Source organism: Battus philenor, unplaced genomic scaffold, assembly GCF_028537555.1.
Source record: "Battus philenor isolate CCGP_79_NKW_IND1 unplaced genomic scaffold, ilBatPhil1.0.hap1 SCAF_2, whole genome shotgun sequence".
In the NCBI taxonomy this organism is placed as follows: Eukaryota; Metazoa; Arthropoda; class Insecta; order Lepidoptera; family Papilionidae; genus Battus; species Battus philenor.
The window spans coordinates 5,594,328-5,617,314 of NW_027181682.1; the positions used below are offsets into that span (position 1 = coordinate 5,594,328).

General features: G+C 33.3%; 1 protein-coding gene across 2 annotated transcripts in view; it reads right to left on the bottom strand.

The window, feature by feature from the left end:
• Positions 1 to 503: 503 nt before the first annotated feature.
• Positions 504 to 22,987, bottom strand: part of GckIII (Germinal centre kinase III) — an 89,804-nt gene continuing 67,320 nt past the window's right edge. For both annotated transcript variants that reach the window (XM_068765101.1, XM_068765099.1), the window contains exons 3-12: positions 16,048 to 16,264; positions 12,337 to 12,629; positions 10,532 to 10,677; positions 8,798 to 8,958; positions 7,960 to 8,090; positions 6,923 to 7,060; positions 6,113 to 6,208; positions 5,426 to 5,536; positions 4,069 to 4,146; positions 504 to 3,620 (exon numbers count right to left, since the gene is read on the bottom strand). In XM_068765101.1, coding sequence (XP_068621202.1) covers positions 4,069 to 4,146; positions 5,426 to 5,536; positions 6,113 to 6,208; positions 6,923 to 7,060; positions 7,960 to 8,090; positions 8,798 to 8,958; positions 10,532 to 10,677; positions 12,337 to 12,629; positions 16,048 to 16,264 — 1,371 coding nt within the window. In that variant the 3' untranslated portion in view covers positions 504 to 3,620. The remainder of the gene's footprint in view (positions 3,621 to 4,068; positions 4,147 to 5,425; positions 5,537 to 6,112; positions 6,209 to 6,922; positions 7,061 to 7,959; positions 8,091 to 8,797; positions 8,959 to 10,531; positions 10,678 to 12,336; positions 12,630 to 16,047; positions 16,265 to 22,987) is intronic.

Below are 22,987 nucleotides of genomic sequence, written 5' to 3' on the forward strand. Positions count from 1 at the left end.
GCAATTCATTAAATATGTCATTTGATTTTTCATTTTTCCCCTCTCAGTACACTTTCTGCGAGCTCCTATCCGATTCTCTTATATCACAAATGCTTAAATCCAGTAAATCAATTCACACATTTTTTTCTATTACGAAACAAGTAAATAAATACCTGATTTAAAAACATATATTATTAATTTCTTTATTATTCAGATATCGAAGGGCTTCTAAAATATTATGGAGATATCTATAATTGGCATGTATCTTGTTCGTGACGATAATAGTGAAGTTCATAGACTATCCCGACTCCCGTATTCTTGAACAACCCCTAAGCAATTTTTTTATTAAATTTTTGTAATTTGTTGCAAACGCAGGGTGAATTACTAAACCAAAAAAACTGGGTTACATCTCCAACCACTTACGTAGTTTTTCTTTCCAAAGGGATTTAAAGGGTCATTTTTTCTTTTTTTACATTGATGTTATAATAAGTATCTATTATTAGTGTTTAAATGAAACAAGAGGATCCAAAATTAAATAACTTCTTTTATTTCAGAGTCAAATTTGTTTTCTACATAAACGTGTTAGAATGACGGACGCCGTAGCATTAATTGACCATCACGCTAATGGTAATGGGTCGCGGGCTGTTACTTTAGGTTGGTGCACGAGTGGGGGTCGGTGAGTGTATCTTTGTGATCGCGGGCACTGACATGTATACAGACGACAAACATTTAAAACCCTATGCAATGGTAATAAGGTTTAAATAATTACGAAACCGTATACGTGTTAATGCACGCAAGTTGTATGTTACTCCTTGCGTCACGTTACAGAAGGTTCGCGAGCGTACACATGCAAAGCGCCATGTGGCCGCGCACTTTTGTTTTCTTTTCAGCCAGAGCCGGCTTATTTATATCAACAGTCGAGATGAATTGCGAAATTATTGCACTCGCACGCCCCCTTTGTAACGGAACACGAAGTAACAGTACACGAGGATCCACGACCGGTTACGGTACCGACATCTCTCTATACAATTACAATATTAAAGATTTAAATTTATTAACTATGCAATACGATCACAAATACTCATGAACCGAACGACGCGATCCAGAACATTCTGCAAAATTCGAAGGTAACAACTACTAACTTCTATCGTGCGTGAAGGACTTGGCAGAGGAGTGAGCAATGCGACAACACTAACCACTCGCTGCCAAGCTCCCCGACTCCTGCCAAACTTGCCTCGTCTACATTCCAATGCCAAAAACATCTAATTTTAATCAATAATCAACAATTATCGCCACCTCTAACACTACACGCTCTTATTACCGTAATATAATACCCATCAAGTGGAAAAATAATTTTTGATTCTTCATTGAAATCAATGTAACATATCCCATGCACGAACTGCACGGCAAATAAAAAAATACAAGGCAAACGCGTCGCATTCGGGAGGGAAACCCAAGGTCCTGGGTGAAGCTAAGATTAAGGTCCTTTTAGATCTAAAAACCTTTTCCCTCCCACTCCGGCGCGTTTCTTAGCTTCTCCCAAGACCCACTTATCAACTATGCATCAGAGGCGTTTAGTGAACTTGCCTACCTTAGGATAAGAATAAAAATTCTGAGAACTACAAACTAGGTCGTTATTAACAAAATGGGTTCCACCCCGAGCCGCGCGGCCGGGCACTCGACACAAACAACTCTCCATGCGCTCGTAAGAACACTTTATAAATCAGTTTTCTTTATATTACACTACACAATTTACACATTTATATAATAGGTTTACATTTTTACACAGCAATAATAATTGTTTTGTAGTCTTTATATTTATATATTCTATATACTCCAAATTGCTAAATATTGTCGCATATGCATTTTGCTTTTGTTCATTGACACGAACAACGAATGTCCTTTGGCGGCGAAACAGGTATTTATAATCGAAACAGCACGGGAAACATTGGCCCTCGAGTGCTTCCAATTTATATTATTTGAACGAGATGTGAAGTCTGTAACAACACTATGTTTACTGATTTAGAACACATTAACCACTGTTTCTTTCTAAACGAAGAAATAATCGAACGAACTATAAAACTAAGCTTCAAATATAAACTATTCCAAATATACCATTTACTTGGACTCTGAACTACTGTTCGAGCTTACTAACCAGAAACAAGTGTTAGTTCAAAATCAACAAAACAAATATATTTTATAAATGCCGACAATATTGTCTTTTGTCTGGAATGACACTAAAAAAACGCTCTGATGTTTCATTTATTTCTGAGACGATTGTTTAAATTTCAGTGACTAAAAAAGTAATCAGGCAGATACTAAACATAAAAATTAAGTTAGACAAGAAATTTTGGAAAATTTATGGCAAATTATTGACGAAGTACAGCAAGTAGGTTCTCCGCTAATGTTTACTACACAAAAACTTGAATACCATTGCAAAAACGTTAATAAATAAAACTAAAGGTGACCTCACGGTGTGATCGACGGCGGTCATGTGACGTGATTGACCGCCTCGATTTGCAAACTTAGCGAGAATTATATGATAACCAGAATTAATCTGTTACACAACTAAACAGGAGATAAAAATTACGTTACAAAAAGCATAGACGACTTTAAGAATTACAGTCTATCATAGGATAACAATACTTTTGAGACATGCATTTTTACAGTTGGTTTACCTATTTATTACACGAAAAGTATTAATCATCTGGTAGTTAAAACAAGAAAAAATAATTTTGGATTATAAGGAAAAGGAATAATTTTTTTTAGTTGAAAGTTAAAAAAAAAGTTGTTGTTAAAATATGTCAATTGCTAGACTATTGTTAATCGTTCTCATAAATACACGTCTCAAATGTGAACATTGCCGTCACTATAAAGTAAACAAGTTATATTTACATAAATAATGCACAGAATATAAAATATTGTAAGGCATAACCGACTTAAGTATTTATTACGTTATATTTAACTACACTATGGCATTGCAGCTTTGTGACTCGGACGCAGCGACACACGACGACTTCCAGACGCAAAGATCATTTGAAAAAATATTTCTACTTGACATTTATCAATAGCTTCAAGAGTTACAAAAATATGGGACACAAGCATTTTCTTTATAATTTTATAGCGAACGCAAAATGATATTGAAATTGTATATTTCCTTATCCATTTGCAATGTTCAGATAAAATTAATCATTATAAAATAAATGTAACAAATCTCGAATGTTTTTAGAATATTCATAAGCATTATTAGTAGTATAAAAAGTTATCTACATGAAGTATAATTCGTCAAAGATATAGTTAGTGTTGAAACTGAAACATCTATACTGGACATTGTAGGATAGCTTAAGGCAGAGTGAAGGCCTCAGTGATACACATTTAGTTGTAATAGGGAGTTGTAACCAACATGTTCATTTGGCGTTCGTCTATATCTACTTTAAAGCCATACAATAAAATATTAATATAGTTGGTGTCGATTCTAATATTACAATATCCGCTCTAATTCTATGCCTATTTTGTAATATTTCTATTGAATAGGTTTGCCTGGTCAGTCTAAGCGCGTGGTTCGCAGCCGCGTTGAAGAAGCGAGCACAGCGGAGCCCCGTTGGATCAGCGTTCATTCTGCAGCCGGCTCTCATGCCTCTCTGGTGGAAATTAAATCGTTTATAAAATTGTACTAACATGGTCATTTAATATAACCATTCTTTTTGTAAACAATACTGCTGCGCAATAGACAAAAAATATTATATTGAATAATAATAACGAATCTTGAGCGCCCCCTACGAAGCCGTAGACTGGCGTTGTACAAGATTATTGGTGTAAAAGCTTTACATCTATAATCAATCAAGCTGTATATGAAGATGTCGCAATTATCATTAAATCTACCAAGTTTATGCAAATATCAGTCATTGGTGTCTAAAATTATTTAACATTAGGATCGATCTTATCAAATCCTTTTGACAAGCGGACAAGCCAGCGAGCTTTGAATTTCTTCACCTAAAGTTAGGCATTTCCAAAGTATAATGGATCATGAACAATGAAAACAATAAAAAATGTTTTTGTAAGTATAATAGATATTGTAGATGGTCTTACCTACGTCATCCACTGCTGGGAAGAGTTGTGTGAAGGCGTAGAAGGCTGGTGCGATTGGGTCGCTACCCTCTGTACCACCTGCAGGAAAAAGGTTTTAAAATGAATAAAAAAATGTTATTTTGATGATAATAATTAATGATATTTAAAATTAATGATAAATAAAATGAAGCGTAATGATAAATATAAATATGAAATTTAAAAACGTATGTATAGTTGATGAAAATTATCTTTGAAGATAATTCACGGAATTCTGTCAGGAACTAAGAACAAGGGCTTGCTTGAAATCCTTAGTTTGAGTAATAACATTTTTTATAGACCTATTGAGAGAGTCCGCTAAGTTCTTGTTTCTTGACAACTATACCAACAATATTATAAGATAACAAAAAAAAAACTATCAATTTTTTGTAGGCTCTTCTCAGAGCAATGTAAATTTGATACCATTAAAACTTTAAGTTTAAGGAGACCATTATACAGGGAGTAATCTGATATATGAAGTTCAACCTATCATTCTTCTTCAGGACTTAAGATGTCATTGTAAATGATTCTGTGCGGATAATAAAATGATTTCGAGAAGCTGGCAGATAAAGCTGTGCATCCCCTGGACAGCGAAACGTACAAAAATCTCAACCAAGGAACTCAAGGCTGGTTTATTTGCTACAAAGACTCCTTGATTGATTAATCACATTGTCCGCAAAGACAGAGGAAGTATTTTCTAACGTTTGTTATGCTATGCCCTAACTTGCCTTTTCTAAAATTAAGGGTTTAACTCATGTCAAGTTCACTTTTCAATTCCCCTACTGTGGGGTGAGCCCAAAGGCAAAATACTATGGGGAAGAAGCCCCATGTGCTGGACAGATCAAATCCACAATGGACAGTAAAGTTTACAATGCTATACACGTTGCCGACAATCAACCGACGCAGGTTCGTGTGATCCGTGGTGGGTCACAGCCCTCAGCTAAGAGGATAACGACACAAGAAGGATAATAAAATAAATAAATGAATTATGTCGCTTAGACGGACGCTCCGTGTTTCGTCATTATCATGTCAGCCGATAGGAGCCACTGATGACTTGTTTTGCGCTACCCGCTAAACATCGTCGATCCACCCAGTAGAGGGCCCATGCCGAGTCTACTGGCTCGTGGTCGCCACTTGAGAACCGTTCGACTCCGATGACCGGCAGTTGCAAAGAAGGTTGTGAACTGCTTCACTTCTCAAACGAGCAATACTTCAATTTACATCGGTGGCCTTTTTTTGCGGATCTTGTCATTTCCGAGCATAGCCCGTAAGATAGTCATAGTTTATAAATATATATTTCATAATAAGCCTATGGTTTCTAAGTTAAGGAATATAGCAGTGCCTGTTGCACAAAGGCGCGCGTGAGATGCGGTGCGCTACGCTCGGACATCTCGAACGCGCGTCGCACTTCCTCTATAGCGGCCGCGCTGCCTGGACCATGCTTTCGGCTCAACTGGAAAATAACAACCAAGAACTTTTAATTACTTATTATTTTCGGAACGTTGCTAGATTAGATATTAATAAAAAAAAACGTATACATTCGAAGGCCATACGAGTTTGAGTGCCTTGGGCTGGTTTGAGTGTCTTCATTTGAAGAATAACTTTTTTGAACCTTAGTCTCAATTTATTTTCTATTCATATTATGGAAATGTTCACTATATAAAATTCAAATTGGAAAATAACACGTATAAATATTTTTTTATGGAGATCATAGCTATTCAATATTTGAGCATTCATTTAATCAAATAAATAATTCATTCATTAATTATTTTCGGCATTATTTTACACCGCCGTAAACGATAAAAATTTTGATGACACCTTCAGTAACAAAAGTTTAATTAAAATCAGATTCTAATTAAAAAATATTTATATATCGAGTACTTATTTACAATGACCAATTATAATGAAAGCAAATAATTTACATGTACTTATTTTGTATTATTGACAAGTGATACATCCTACTTGAGATAGATTTAAATTCAATTTTTAGTTATTTTCAATAAACGATAAATAATGAAATTGTTCATACCTCGTTGAGCAATGGATATATAAGCTGTTGCAGGTACGCATGCCGTCTCACTTTGTTTTCTTCGCTGTTCGCTCCTCTATGATCTAACGGGGAAGCCTGCGAACAAAATTAAATTATTTCTATACATCTATTTATAAACATTGGTATTTTGTAGTCAAGAGACTGCTCACAGGCCTGCTTCCAAACAGTTCTATTGGAAATCTATAACGGAGGCCTATATCTAGGACCTTTCATCTCTCATTGGACTTCTTACAGGTGAAAAATAAAACTCCGATATTAACAGAGAATAATTAAATTTAAATAAGTGTATATTAAATTGATTAGATATAGATTAAAGCTAAATTCTGTGAATATATGATAATTAGTAAAATCACCCATACGTGTATAAGCATATTAGACTTTTTTCAGTTATTTTTTTGCCTTCTTGGCATTTACAAATTCCTCGGACTGAGTGGGGAAGGCCCCGGGGGGCTCTCTCTGGGTAACCTAGACACGGGCCTTTATATCACACGCAATATTATCGGATTGGAATACAAGAAAAGTTAGTGTATAAAAATTATTACATCAAAGGCATGATCATGTGTTTATTGCAACTACCGAGTGATTTTTTTCAGAACGTTTTTGTCTACATTGTAACGCAGCGTTTCAAGCGCAGTTTATTGACCAAGAAGCTTTTTCGAAGAAAATGTAAATTTGTACACATCCGAATTTGTGAAGCTAATTGTTTTCTCTTTAACGCCCATTAATTATATTATTGAAATCAAAACAGAGGTATTTATTAAATAGAGACAAGTTAAAAAGTAAACTTACGGCCTTGTTATTAATGACGCTGTCACGATTGGAGGCCTGATGTTCTTGTCTCTCCTTCCTGTCTTCTCTGTCGCCCCTATCTCTTTCTCTGTCCTTCGTATTTCTTGTTTCTGTCTGCACAATTGGAGATTGTCGAGACTGAAAGCAAATAAAATTTGTTCAAATTTAATATTTAAAAAATTTTTACTTTTAGTAACGCGAATGTAAAAATCAAACTTATGATATGTCTAAATATAAAAGTCACTGCACATATTTTTTGGTCTTAAAATGTTAGTTTACAAAATCAAATTAAAATTTCCAAATATTCTAACTATCTTTATTCAAGTAGGCATTTATGAGCGCTTGGAAATAAGGTTAGAATTGAAAATTCTCATACACAATATTTAAAGCCTCTTTTCTATTGGTAGTTACTCAATCGATCTATAACATTCGGGGAGTCTCTGCACGCCTTCTAAACAACCAACGTTAATCATCGGTTGGTGCAACCTCAAAAAAACACTTTTAACAGTGCAGGGTAGCGCACATAGACGATGAATGTAGCCCGGCTGGCTTCCTACCGGTCCTATTGGAATACTATGGAAGTCTATGTCCAGCATCCGTCACCCTACTACTGAAACCTTGATGATATGTATGGTGATAATATAAAGACAAAATTCTATAAATGCCCTTTGGGCAGCAGTCTCGAGTAGTTATATTAAATAAAACGGTTATCGCATGTGCAAACAGAAATTTCCCGCAGCCCGCATGCATGCTAAGGGTATATGAAGCTGAGTTCTAATCCATAAACACTAGAAAAATTACAAAAGGTTTATGTGCTAAGTGCTACTACATTTTAAATGGCTTTATTGATTTGATGGAAGAGAAGAATACTTCAATGTTTATTAAATGTGTAATTTTATATTATAAAAAAATACATAGTCTAGCGTAGTTTTTTCGCCTATTCTCTTCAGGTCTGAGGCATTTTATCCGAACAGATTGTAGACTCAACGTCAACAAGGAATGTATGTTGAATGAGTAATTTTTGAATACGAACTCACCAGCTGCTTCTCTGGCGTGTTATTGTTCAACGGCGCGGGTTTGACATGCGTCTCGATTGCAACGTCGTCGTTGCGCGAGTTCAACGCTCCGTTTTGTTTCGGCACTGATGGCGACGTCGGCGACGGGATCACTGGAACAATAATTTTATAATAATCTTTACATTTTTATTTACACAATAAAATTTGAAATCGAATGTGAAAACTTATGTAACTATCTCTATCATTCAGCTACAAGAGGTCCACTGCTTGCCATAGAGCCTCTTCACATAGATTCCCAATAGGGCCGGTTGTTCTTAAAACGTACACAAATAAATAGCTAATCGTGTTCTCAAAAGATATCTGTTTGAAATCTTCTATTTCAGAGGCCAATCGTAGTATCAATGCCTATTTGGTTTTACGACTTTACCATAGGTTTTTCTTATCTTCAAATTTATAAACTATTCGTGATAATAATGAACTCAATGTCAACAACATAATATATTAGTTTTATTTGGGCGATGCTAACAAAGTAATGGAGGTAGGTTCATAGGCGTATTCAAGCATTTTTTAAGCATGATACCTTCTGTTCAAACCAATTAAAAGCTATGCATTTTATCAGATTAATTCACTGCTTAATATTATTTTTATAGATATCAATGACATGTGTCCAACATTACCCTATTTTTCATTTATCCTAACGTTTTCATGGAAGCTGAAAAGTTAATAAAAAGCTAAACAAAATCAAACCGCGATAATATCGGTTAAAAATAGTTTTACCACAGACATCGTTCATTTGAATAGCGTCACCAAAATCCTTTTTGGACCCAAGATGTAGAAGTTAAAACGGTAATTTGCTTACCGGCGTCGTCGCGCCTGTCCCTCTCACGTTCGATATCTCTATCCCGTTCGCGCACTTCGCGGCGCTCGACGGCGGGCAGCAGCGAGCGTGCGCCAGCGCCGCCCCGTACCGTCATGATCCATGGCTCGTCCGCATCGCCATCGCCTCGACTACACTCCTCTCTGAGCATTGTAGAAAAACCTTTTTTATACAAATAAAACTACACAAAAAATCAAATCTTATACAGGGTTTACAAGGTAACGAATGCTACCGATAACGATGTTGACCGATGCATAATACCTATAGAGTATGTTATATCGCACCTTTTTATACAAGACCTAAGTAAAAGTAGTATGGGGGGCGTTCATTTAGTTAAGTATAACTGGGGGTAACAGGGATTGACCATATCACTGTTAAGACATTCAATGCAGATTATAGATAGACTAATTAGAATATTTAAGTAATAATTGAATATTTGCACAATATATAAATTATTAATATGTTTTTATTATTTCAGATATTTATTCATTTATTTGAATTTGGTTGGTTGGTTGAAGTTTTAATGAAGTTATATTTCCAGGGGACTTGCAGAAAACGTTATTTGATGTGACAGCAAAGGAAACCTTTTCCGATTTATAAAAGAGATATTTATAAACGGCTCGTTTGTAAGATATGTCACCTGAAATATCTCTCCAGTGCAAAATGAAAAATTACCGACTCGGGCCAAGTTCTTAACAGATATATACACAAATAATAGCGTTTATTATATAACTATGAAAGATTTGTAGTGATATTTTTTGGAGGTTTTATTATACACGACAGAAAATACATATTTGCATAACAATAAAGAAAAAGTACAATGGGCGGTCTCATCTCAAGAGACAATTTACAAAGAATTAATTTATTTTTTTAGATCGATTCGAATGACTATTCAAGAAAATTATCGATTTAAGAAATGTCATATCTTTGTAGTTAATACATACTGACATTTCATTTTACGGTTATGTTTTAAGGTTATCTTTATTACGAAGATAAAAATAAACGATAGCACTGGAATCTTTACTGCCTTAGATTATCTTTGGCATGTAGTTCAACAAATATTATATCTTAAATCTGCCAATGACTTTTATTGTGACAACAAATATTTTGGGTGATATATTATAGATGTAAAAGTTTTAAAGAAGTGAATGATTGCATTGGCTGTCATTTACTGTATGGTAAACCCTATCCAAAAACCAATGGTTTCAAAAATAAGTGTAATGATAATACATGAGTTGAAAGAAAAAGCTTTTACAAAATTCGGATTACTGTGTATTAAAATAAAATATTTTTTACTATCTGACCTTGCAAACTCTGTACTGCAAGAATTTATTGTCTTGTTGCATTCAAATAAAGAATTAATGAATGACATATTTCATAGTGATCACTTTATACAGAGGTTGAATGCATAGCTCATTTATCAACATAAAGCTCTAACACTTTTTTACCTATAACCAATCACCCTGTATTATTTGATTCTCTTCCGGATACTGTAATTATAAACTTTGCAATTGTGTAATATATATAGCTAATGTCCATTTGTTCACTAACTTATTACTTATTAGTGTGATAGGTTGCAAATGAGCTGGGAAAATGAATCGTGCGTTTTGCGCCCGAGCATAGTTAACAATGAACACTCGCGTAGGATAGGTGCGATCTTTTTTATAGTAAAGGTTGCCCACATACTAATGAAACTAAAAAATATATGTTACTAACGAGTCTGAATTTTCTGATTCCGTCTCGCTCTCCTCGCTCCGCTGCGCTTTCCACTTCTTATACCTATCGATCAAGTCCATTAGGTACGAGTTCTTTTTAGCCTTCCTTATGAACTGGAACTTCAGCAGCTCCTTCGCTGTCGGCCTCTGCAAAACAATCGTTCATGTTAATACTCTTTTTTGTACCGACATAGAAAAACTGAATTAAATTGGAACATAATTGACGAAATTATTAATTAAAAAATTGTAGGAAGGATCTAGTACATTTGGCTTGGCAGGAATTTCTAAATGGTATTATGGTTCGGAGAGGGCGCTACTGCTTATCATCTGGAAATTTGTTTTTCAGGATTAAAAATCCTATATAAAACGACAGAGTGTGAATTTTATAAGATTGTATCCTCGGAATAAAACTCGCGAACCTACGGTCGCAAGTCTCAGTCCCCTACCGCCATTATTCATTCTTTCTATTATAAAGATGAAATAAAATTCCTATAACTTACTTCCCTTGGTCATGTCATATGCCACAATTCCTCGTTTTTTATCAGATTAGGTGTTAAATATTTAGTCTAATCTAATACAAAATGATCTTACTTTCCATTTCTTTATATTACATTAGCATTTATTACTGGAATTTATCTAACTTTATACATTTAATATAAATAATATAAATACCATTGTAATACATGAAACCCAGCCCTTTTAACGTAGATCAATAGAATTATTCACTCTCTTCATGAGAAAATTCTTTACTGCTAATATTTATGATTGGTTACAGGGACTTCAAATCTAAATATCACAAAAATACTTATAAGTAAAGATACATCGTTTATCACGAAATTGTAAAAACATAATAGGTATTCGTCATATAAGAGTGCGAAATACCAAATTGAAAACCAGACTAAGTATATAACTCCTTATCAGGTACAAGAAACTATTTCCCCATGTTGTCAATCTCACTTATTACAGTGGCAATTCCTCGGATCTTATTTTTAACGCCAACATTATACGAGTCATATTTATTGATAATCCTTTCAAATGTCAATGGAGGGATCAAATTACCGTCACGTTTAACTCACACTAGAACCATGAAAAGTAGATTTTGTTGTATCGACTGTTTGAGGGTTAAAACAACGGAATTTACTTTAAAGTAATATGACACGTCAGCCAGAACAGAGTACCGCGTACTTAAGTATTAACTCCGGCGGAGATTCGAAACCGACAAAAGTAAACAATGGTGGAAAATAAATTAACTCTTTGTAAACTTTCTGGACTAACAATTGTTTGTGATGTCGCCGTCCTGAATTGTACCGGAGAAAGACCGGCGCAGTTTGTTGACCCGACCTAAGACCCGCGCCCGTCCGCGGAATGTTTGTGCAGCGGGGAGCACTAAACACCTCTACCGAGTGGACCATTTTGAAGCTTTACGGTTAAACATTTAGATTAGATTTTGTAGTGTTTTCTTATACTGTTTTACTATTTGCTTTTGTTATTATGTGACTACTTGTTATATAAAATGGAATAAAATATACTTCTCAAATGTATCAATTAAGAAATTATTTGTTTATCCAAAAAGTTTTCTTTAAACCACCTTTAAAGACGTTAATTTTAAAATTAAATTTATTAATAATATATTCATGTATAATAATGGTTTCCGAACACAACCAGTCATGTATTTCGTAGAAAAAGTTTATTTTTACATTTAAGCCGCAAAATGATAATTGGAAAAAAACATATCAAAAAACATTTTTGAGAAATCAATCAATCCAGACGAACGAAGCAGAAACAAGATCAAAAAAAAATACTCACATTTTCCGGGTCCTTATTTAAGCACGCCTCGACGAACTCTTTGAAAGGTTTCGAGTAGCTCCCTGTGAGTTGCGGTGGGTTGTTCTTGGGGATAAGGAAGAGCACTCGCATGGGATGCAGCTCGGAGTTAGGCGGCTCCCCCTTTGCGAGCTCGATGGCTGTGATCCCTAGAGACCAGATGTCCGCCTTGCTGTCGTAGCAAGATTGCTTTATGACCTCCGGCGCCATCCAAAACGGCGTGCCCACGAATGTGTTGCGTTTGCTCGTCGTGTTCGTCAACTGTCCCGCCACGCCTGAAAATACGTTGAAGTAAAAAAGTACAATTATATTATATGTACGCTAGTTTTTGGCCGAGGAAGGGAAAAGGGTTCCGTGTTATAGGTCTAATTAAGAGGTTTGAACGAAAGGTCTAGTTGGCGCGTACTAAAATTTAAACATATAAAAATAGTGCCAGACTCATGATAAACTCAAGAAAAAAAAATAAACTCGTAACGCCTAAATTTCGTCGTCAAAAAGTTAATCGTACATGGGTGTGAATATACAGCGTATATGTTAAAATTCAACGAAATATCCTGACCATTCCTTTTCTTAGTTTTGAACCTAAAATCATAATTATATTATTAAATAAACCTCGTCATAGCATTAATGTCTTTATAGTTGATCAAAATGTGTTGATCTTTTTAACTCATTTGCTTGATTGATATTAAATGATGTACGTCATTGTCAAATTTTACATTAAAAGAGCAATAGTTTAGTTTCTGGTCGGTTCTTCTCAACAGATCTGTATCTCTAGCTTGTGATCGTTTTATTTATTTTTTATTTATTACTTATAATGTTAAAATAATTGGTTAAAAAGAGCGAATAAGTGCCTACTTGTATGAAGATATTTCGTATTTTAATTTATTTACAGTTCTCTTTGCATTGCGCACTTGATACTGTGTATCAAAAGAACTTAAACACCAACAAAATGTTCTTCACTTTGCCTCTTTGCGATTCAGAACAGTAGGGCACGTTGTCCTAGATGACACTATCTATAAATCTGTTTTTAGACAGTTATCAAAAACTGACTCGTTTTGTCATAGACTGTCACCACTATAACGGATATCACTTATAGATATAAAAAACAACAATACAGAACAACGAATAGATAAAGAGAAACATATTATTAATATTACTATATCCTTCATTATCAGATATGCACTTAAGTGAGTGTTGAGATTTTGAATGGAAATCTAAGTAACAACGTGGTTTTACATCAAGCCCCCAAAGAATAATAAAAAATTATTTGAATGCAAAATGACTTGTTTTATAAATACTAAGTTTCGTATTTAAAATTCTCAAAGCTACCCCTCCTCCGATTTTAAGAAAGGAGAATTCATTCTTGGAATATGAAAGCGTTTATAAAATACGTCCCCAAAAGCAATTTGGCACATAGTTCTTGTCCCATTATTTGCTTTCTCACTCTAACATCCAATGGCCGATATTTTATAGCTCTATCTATACTTTAAACACGAGATGATAAAATAACTTAGTATGGGAAAATCACTGCCAACATTTTAGAGTGTAACCAGAGGAACATTTAATGTTGCCCGGCACACAGAACGCCTCTTCGAGACGAAATCAAACGTCTGTAGTTGGCGGTACGCCAATGTCTATCCTGTGAAACATTGGCGTAACTTAGTTTGGTTCATAAAGTAGATTAAAGTTCTAAGGCGGAGGAGACAAAGGAATATCCCTAATACATACTCAAGGCTAAATAAGTGTCTATGGAATTAAATAAGTAAAATTTGCTATTTATTTTGACAGCACCTAATTGGTCACGTTTCTCCTTTTAAATGTAATAGATTATATTTTTAAGTTACTTTCCCGTCTTCTACGTGATGGACTATTTATAAAAACTCATACGTTTGAGTTAGTACGTATGCCTTTCTAAGCATCTATTGTCATATGCCTGGCAAATTAATTTTGAATACGAAATATGTTTGTAATTAATAGCTAATGTTTGTAAGAATATCTTATATAACTAATCACTTCTATAACACATGTCCGTTACCCACCGCCAGGTTCAGAACGAAATAGTCTTCCAATCAATAGCGACTAAGCGCAAGCTATACCTCTTGCTGTCTATTGAGTGATCTCTATTGATGACATGTTCAATACTACATAGACAATCGTCATTGTCTAAGATTATAATAAATTACTATAGTTTTTTTTAACAATAAATACTAACTAATTTCTGTACAAACCGAGCGTAAAAGCTTTTAACGTGTGAATTTATAAACTCATTTCTCAGCAAACAGTTTTAAAAGTTTTTACATCTATTATATGAAATGTGTTACATTTTTTCCATTACAATGAGACGGGCCAATAACTTCTGACTATACAAAGCCCACAACAATTAACTTTAAAACATAGTAATCTGAATATTGAAAACGCTTTTTCTGTAACTATGACTTTTTGTACTGGGTGTACCATTCGTCAATTTACAGCGATACAATTACAATGAGAAATAGATTTACACTTTTGACAATTTACAATGAGAAATAGATTCACCACTTTAAAATTTTTACACCTTGATTACCAATATTTACTGAACAAATAATATCTCCTAGTTGTTATTTAAAGAAGCCTTTACCTGTACGATACTGCCGAATGTTCATCTTTTATATTAATCGTTAAGTATTTAAAACCATTACGGAAATGCGGTTCATCAAAGAAACGTAAATACAATAAAGAAGGAATTCGTTCAAGGAAGTCACCTTGAGTATGTTTGTACTCTGCCCCTGTGTTTCCGTTCATTTACAAAAGCTGTGTGACCTTAATAAGAGCTTTTAATAAAAGTTGTCGGCGGATGACAGGTGCTGAACAACAAGGCCTGTTTATATAATACCGCCAGGCACTTATAGTAAATACAGACCCTGAAATATTCGGCATAAATATGGCTTTTTAAATTAACTTAAAATTATTAATGGATTCAAAATAAAAACAGACGCAAGTCACAAGACGTTGGATGGAGGTAGTTTCAAGTTATCCTTTTGGAAATCTATGGAGGGGCCTATGTCTTGCAGTATACCTGAAATGATGATGATAATAACTACCTCTCTCTAAACTTACATAGTTATAAATATGTTATAAATGCATTACTATTAAAATGAAGTAACCTTATTTATTAAATCCAAGATCTATAGTACAACTAGGCTACAAAACTTTTCACCTCCGGAAAAGTGGATAAAAAGCGATTACGAGGGCGCAGCCCCATTGCGCTGGTCCGACCACGTCCGAAATATGCTCGATACTTCAGTAACCGAAGCAATGCAAAGCGCCATTCATGACATGATTCTCAGTAGTGTGGGATACGACGCAAGTACACTTTACAACATCACAACTATTATTTAAGAAATAGACATTAACTAAAACTAATTAATGAGTGAGAAGAAAACTTTATAGTTTCAAGGAGTACAGTTCTACATTAGAATACTCATTTAATTGAACGAATCTAACAATATTGTAGTTTTTAAAAGTAAACAAAAATAGGTATGCATGCTAGCTTTAGCTTTAATTCATCAATTGAGTACGTAACGGAATGGTTTTTGTAATAGTTAATAAAACGTAATATAATTTATCTCATTACAAGCAAAATTAATACAAGTTTTACGAGAATATCTTCTTAAAACCCAGTTGGGTTATTCCTATTTTGATTGGATAACTCACCGAAATCAGCTAACTTGACGTCTCCCATCTCGCTGAGCAGCACGTTGGCCGCTTTGATGTCCCTGTGCAACTTCCTCTCCGAGTGCAGGTAGTCGAGACCACGCAACACTTCGCGCAATATAACCGCTATGTGCATCTCTTCGAAGCTGCCTGCCTTCATCAGGTCCAGCGCAGAGCCGCCGCCGAGGTATTCCATTATAATCCATAGTTTTGTTCCCTGGAAAATATTAAATAGAATTTGTATTTTATTATTATCTTTTTAACCGCAGGGCAATCATTGCTGGCCTCCTTTATAGATGTTCAATAAGACCTGTCGGAAGCGGTATGCACCTAGTGGCAGTTCCTACTACTTTAACAAGCTCGTCCACCATGTGTGTATGTGTTAGGCTGTCTGCTACTCCAGAACTTTACTACCTCTATTTTATTCAATTTAATTTGTATTGAACTTCGCATATAGGTCGGGTAATTTGAATTTGTCTACGAACAGATCCACGCCTTGTCTTGGCGTGAAGCTCTATTGTCATGGCATGACCACGAGTTCCAGTGCGTCTTTAAGTGATGAGGAAAGATTTTTGTCCACCGAAACGGGGCGGCTAGAGCTGCCGACCTGATAAGGCTACGGATGTATACGTTTGCAATGCAAGACATATAGTAGAATAACATCGTGGTTATTTCAGTCAGAGCAAGTCTGATATAACCCGACATGTTTTCGCAAGGACGTGTTTGCAAAAGCATTTGCCTCGAGTAAAACTAAAAGGTAGTTAACTTTATTTATAATATTTAAATTGTTCTATGAAAGAATTAATAAAACATTCTGCAGTTGAAAAAAAAACATTTTTTGTTTATTGCGATATAATATATAATACAATTAGTCCGCATTTCATTATAACGTTATATAACGTAAGCCGTTAAACGAAATAACTAAAACTTCTTTCATTTCATGCACGATCAAGTATCTAATCGGGCATCTGCACACAATAGAGACGGCACAAAAGCATTTTCTTTACACATTCACTTCCCTAACAACGGATAACAAGGGCGCGAACATGTTCACGTTTGTAGTTTTAATCGCACCACCTTACCTTGCTATAATTTAAGCAGGAAGTCGAATCGGTAGTACAGGAAGCGGACTACCAGATAACATGACCTGTGACGAATGTATTTGAGGAAAATAAATTGCCTATAATAAATAATATATAGACTTTTAATACAGTATTTATAATTAAATATATTGAAACTAGTTACAATATGGCTTAGACATTTACTTCATATCTTGCGAAATCTCTGCGACACAGGCCTGCGAGTAATAATACATTTTTAAGATTATAAATTAATTGCATTGTAAAAGACATCAACTTAGTTTTTATAATGTAGTAATTACTTGTAATGATTTTATTTTTATGTATATAAATGAACTTGGTTAAAGTATCAAGATATGTTCAAGTAACAAACAACACTGCATTATTTTTACGTACGTCATATATATGCAACGATGCACGACAAGACATCTCTTAATGAAATTAAAATTTCAAAATTACCGAAAAAGCCACATTTTAATAAAATTTATTCATCCCTTTCCTGTCGTCTGCAATTTAAAAATTCCAATTTATTTTCACCCCTCGGCGAAATTGATTCAGCGCCGAAATGGATCGACCAATTGCGATGACTTTGTTTTTATGAATCATAAACCAGATATGTTTGTTTATACTATATTTAAAAGCTTATTTGTCACCAAATTTATCTAAATATTTCAACAAATGAACCAACTACAAAGTGTTCAATTATATGAGAAAAAAAGGTAAATAAGGAACGTTACCTTGTTACTTTCGATAAAAGAGATAATTTCAACAAAAATATACTCATTTTTATCTATACAATGTCATATTTTCTTATAAACAAAATGAAAGAATGTATATATTATACTAAAAATAAATTAGAACAAAATTATAATAATAGTGTAGCGACTATGTGTTTTTAATAATTTTTTTTTCTTAAATCGTAACCGAATTTAAACTATTGATTTTCATCATTATTTATTGGGTTAGGAATGATTATAAAAAATATGTTTACAAACTATACATGTTTATTCAAATAATTACGCAAGTACTCTCTATAGATCTTTAATGTCAAGGACATCCGTTACTACATAATTTGCGCCACTAACGTTTTGTGTAAACATAAGGAACGTGATATAATGAAAACTATAGGAAACAAAACAATACGCATCAGTAAAGTCTTGTTTGTAATTGATATTATAATATCCTCGTCATCACATAAGCTGTTGTAATGGATTAAAATGACTCGGAACATTCATCTCACAGACAAGGTCAGTGAGTAGACCGCAGTGAAGCGATTGCATCACGGCGTGCTTTTTAAATGTCAAACAACAATCCTCTGATGAAGTGGCAACCAAGAGACAATAATTTTGCATACGTGTCTTATGATTTTACAAACGATTGGTTATATGGTGTAAAATCTTTAAAGGATTTAATGTATAGCTCATTTGCTGTCATTTAATTTATGATGTACCCAAAAATCAATGGATCCAGAATTAATAAATAACGTAATGGTAAATTAGTATAGGCATCGACCTAATGAAAGTATATTGAAACGGTCGCAAGGAAACATAAAGCACACACGCGAGTCAGCACAATCGGTAATGCAACGCGGAAGACGACAATGGGAGCAGCGGAGCAGGGTTCCGGCACGGCCCGATCACGCTTCATCAGGTAACATAACACATATACATATTCATGCATTACGTACACGATTGTAAAAATTTACTACAGTTGTTACTGAAAACCTTGAATTCACAACCGTATTCTGGCCAAGGTAGGCATTTTAATTTATTATCTTTATTAGGTTTCAACCTAAGTACATATTCTTATACATTGAAAAATAAGAAATGAAAAATCTTCTGCATAAATAAAAAGAAATCACGGCTCAACCAAGGCAATTTTTTTTTTAATATTTCCGTTAAGTCATAAGGAAGGTACTAATGGAGAAAAAAAAATTAAATATTTCAAGAAAACATGAAAAAAACTTTTCCTGTTCACACCACAGATTAAATTTAAACATTTGACATCAATCAGAATCAATACATGGCGAGTACCGTAATAAAAAAAATACCCAAAAATATCAAAATGAAAGTATTATTATTATTATTTATAGTCCTGAAAAGTAACAAATCAACAAAACTTATTGTTGGTTAATATTAAGACATGAAATCAAATAAAGTGAATATTAATAATAATAGTGAAAACTAAGATAGAAAAAAATAAAAAGTTACTTAGTTTCATTTTCTTTTTGACTGTGACAGGCTGATAACTTTGGGCCTATCAGGGTAGTTAAAGTAGAAATAAAAATTAAATCTTTATCAGGAGAGTATATTTATATATTACAAAGATATAAGACATAAGTGATTCAAATTATGAGAAAAATATTTGTATATTCGTATCTGAGCACTCGTCGGCCACACCTACATTGTTTTTTTTTTACAGTGAATTGCAAATCAATGTTCGCCTATCTTGCATTGAAATAAGTTACGTTGATTTTTGGGTACTGTATTGACCACAACAGATACCAATCTACATTTCTAAATCGTAAGTAGACTAACTTGCTTATCTAGATATGACCGTATAAAATTTCTATCAGCAACAAGTATGGATTTTTTTTTCAATTACATAGAAATATTAACATCGATTAATATGAAATCATGAGATGGTATTTAAAACACACAACTCTTTAACCTTGTTCATAATGTTTGTTTAAAAAGTCTATAAAATTCAACGAAGTTCTTTGATACGCCGTATTCGAAATGTGTTTCGAAATCTATGTACATAACCACTTGTATTCAAATTTAATCGTAACTTACTTATTATTTAAATAACATTTATCTCAGACACGTGTTTTAAATTCACCCCGACAATCCTTTATTAATTAGGTTTTCTAAATACGATGACAGAAGCTAGAAAACTATCAGAACCATGTCAAAATGCCATTGTACAGGCCATAAATAGAGACAAAATAACAAATTTGAATTAGTATAGTGATATTGAAGAAAAAAGTGAACTACAAAGTACAACATTTTATAATGATCTACTGTTAAACGAATCTCATAATTTATTCTTAGAACATCGTGTGTAGCTACAAAAAAATTCCTTGAACTCTAATAGCACATTAACAGATTCCCTACGGCAGTAAATAGGCACAAAACTAACACATTTTACATAAATTTAAATAATGTAAACCCGTCCAATTAAAGCATTCAATGGAAATGGGACCTGAAGGTCAAGATAATTCAGTTAATGCTCCGGAAGTTGCGATCTTTATTGTACGTTTGCATAAAGAGTAGCATCAAATTCGTATTGTCAGCATATAAACAAAATTTATAAAACAATCAACGATTCAAAGTTAGAAAAACCTGCAATGATAAAAACGTATAAATAAAGCGTGTTCTGAAAAAATATAACACATTCGAAACGTACCTAAGAAAAGACAGATTGGAAATGTTTTCTTATTCCTTATTATATGAGAAAATAATATTGAAACACGTAACATTGGAAACGAATCAACCAGAGACCCTTGGAAGTCCCGGAAACCACAATTTTTATCTAAGATACATAACAATTCTTCGTGTTATTTGTATCGATCACTTAAGTGAAAAATTACACATAAATATATGTGATAACTGTGTGTTTAGGTCATGAAGTCATTATTTGCTCAAAAAAAACAAATAGACTTCTCGAAGTTTTTTTTAGTTGTCGGTTGAAAACGTAATTTTGTAAGCGATGATTATTTTGAAAACTATGCATTTTCAGTAGTAATTAATTATTATTATATTATAAAAATGGAAAGAAATTTCAATTTGCAGTACCCTATTTAATATTAACATGAAATTACGGTAATTTTAAATTACCTTTACTAACGTAAATATTTTACGTGAAGTTTTCATAAATCACATTCCTAAACGCTTATCTGCACTCGTTTCCAGTCAGCCTTACGAAGGTTTTTGTTACTATGACAACGAACTGGCATCGGTCATCGACCTCTATGTGCCTCCTTCTGCTTAAGTATATCAAGAGTTGTTTCTCTTATTATCTTAAACTAAACAAAGAAATCATAAAGAGTTCAGATAGGGATTAATATACATAATTAAAATTTAATTTAGATAATCAATGTACTCCTAGTAAATTGTATTGTTGAACAAAAATAACCAATATATATCGATCAATTGTAAATCCATTGCGTTAAATGAACTAGAACTAATTACTACAATAAGCAAGGGACAAATTAAAACTGTTATAATATTTGTTTTATAACAATATGTTACAAATTAACTTAATTTAAAAAAATACGATAATTTGATACAAAGATAAATAAATTACTTGGTTTAACTTACAATATTTGTGAACGGGTGTACATACAGATACAATAGTTATTTGAAGTGGCATTGATTAATTTATATTCTAGCCTCTACCGTTACTATGGAGACGCGTTAAGGACCCCGAGCGAGCGCCGCTATCTCCCACCCCGCCTCGATAATTTGCCGAGCGATTGGATGCCTCTATTCGCCCGTAAACATCAATGAAACCAATTTAAGTTCGTAAAAACTACGTATAATCTACACTACCCGGAGTGAAACGTGACTTTAGGCTATTGTGAAGTTCGCGTCTAAAACATAAAGAATGGTATCTCGAAGTAAAGATGAAATCAATACTCAATGTTAAATTTCTTAATACATAATATTTTAATAACAATTAGTAAACGAGAAAAGCTTTGTAGGTGGGGAAAAGTGGGACAAAATAATTAGGAAGTAGAAAATCTCCTAAACAACATTCCATAATCCCTTTAGATCCCATTTAAAATGGCTTTAAAAGATAAATTGTTTACATAACGATATCTTTGTTTTAATAAAGTCTTTTAAAATTCTCCATAAATTTTAAGTTTTAAGTATCTTATAATATAAGAAGAATCATAATCGTTGCGTTTGAAAACAAAATAAGTCAGTAATACATTACATCGTAAAGTTAGCACATACCATACTCAAACCATTGTTTAGCTTTATCATAATAGCTGAATGAATTTTTTTTTTAATTATATTAATCTCTTCTTTGCCAGTTTGACTGTTTTTATTTTTGGAATAGTAAGCGTGAAATTATAATAAGCGATGCATAATTAAAACATTTATGTAACTTTATAAATGCCGTGTGTGCCAATGATTATATCTAGTTGACATTATGTTTTAATCTGTGCGACCAGAATCCATTTTATTTATTTCTTTAGCTTTCATTCATAATTATAAATATAAATTTCGTATTCTTAAATATAATAATTTCTATTAATAATTACAAATATAATAAATATGAATTTCACAAGCAGGACTCATTAAGACATGTTTATATATTGTACCTTTTATTTTAATAGATCACAGATTTATTTTAATAGGTCCTAGGATTAACGGCCATTAACCCGAAAGGAATTCGCCCTAGTAATCTCTAGAGATAAGGAACCAACTACTAAACAAGTTAAGCGCCATACATTAGGACGAACTTATGGAATTACGTTGGAAAGCCGAAACATGTTCACCATTAGCAGGATGGAGCCTCCCATTAAAATTTAATTATAAGGTAGAAGAATCTCTTAAAGTTGAACGTAATTAAAAAAAAAAGAATAATCTGATTTTATAACTACAGCAATAGTAGAAATTTATTGCAAACCATGATGACAGGAAACAACAAATTTATTTAAAAAAAAAACGATAAACGTATTATTTCATACGCAAATATTAAACATTAAAAATTAAAAGAGGTTATTAATACATCGTAGAAAATGTTTCCAAAAAGTAATATGAAAGAGAAAAAGTACACTTTAACAACGAGCTAGGTAAAGTCGAGTACAGAATTGAATATTTAGTGAGCCGAACATATTTTTACTTTAA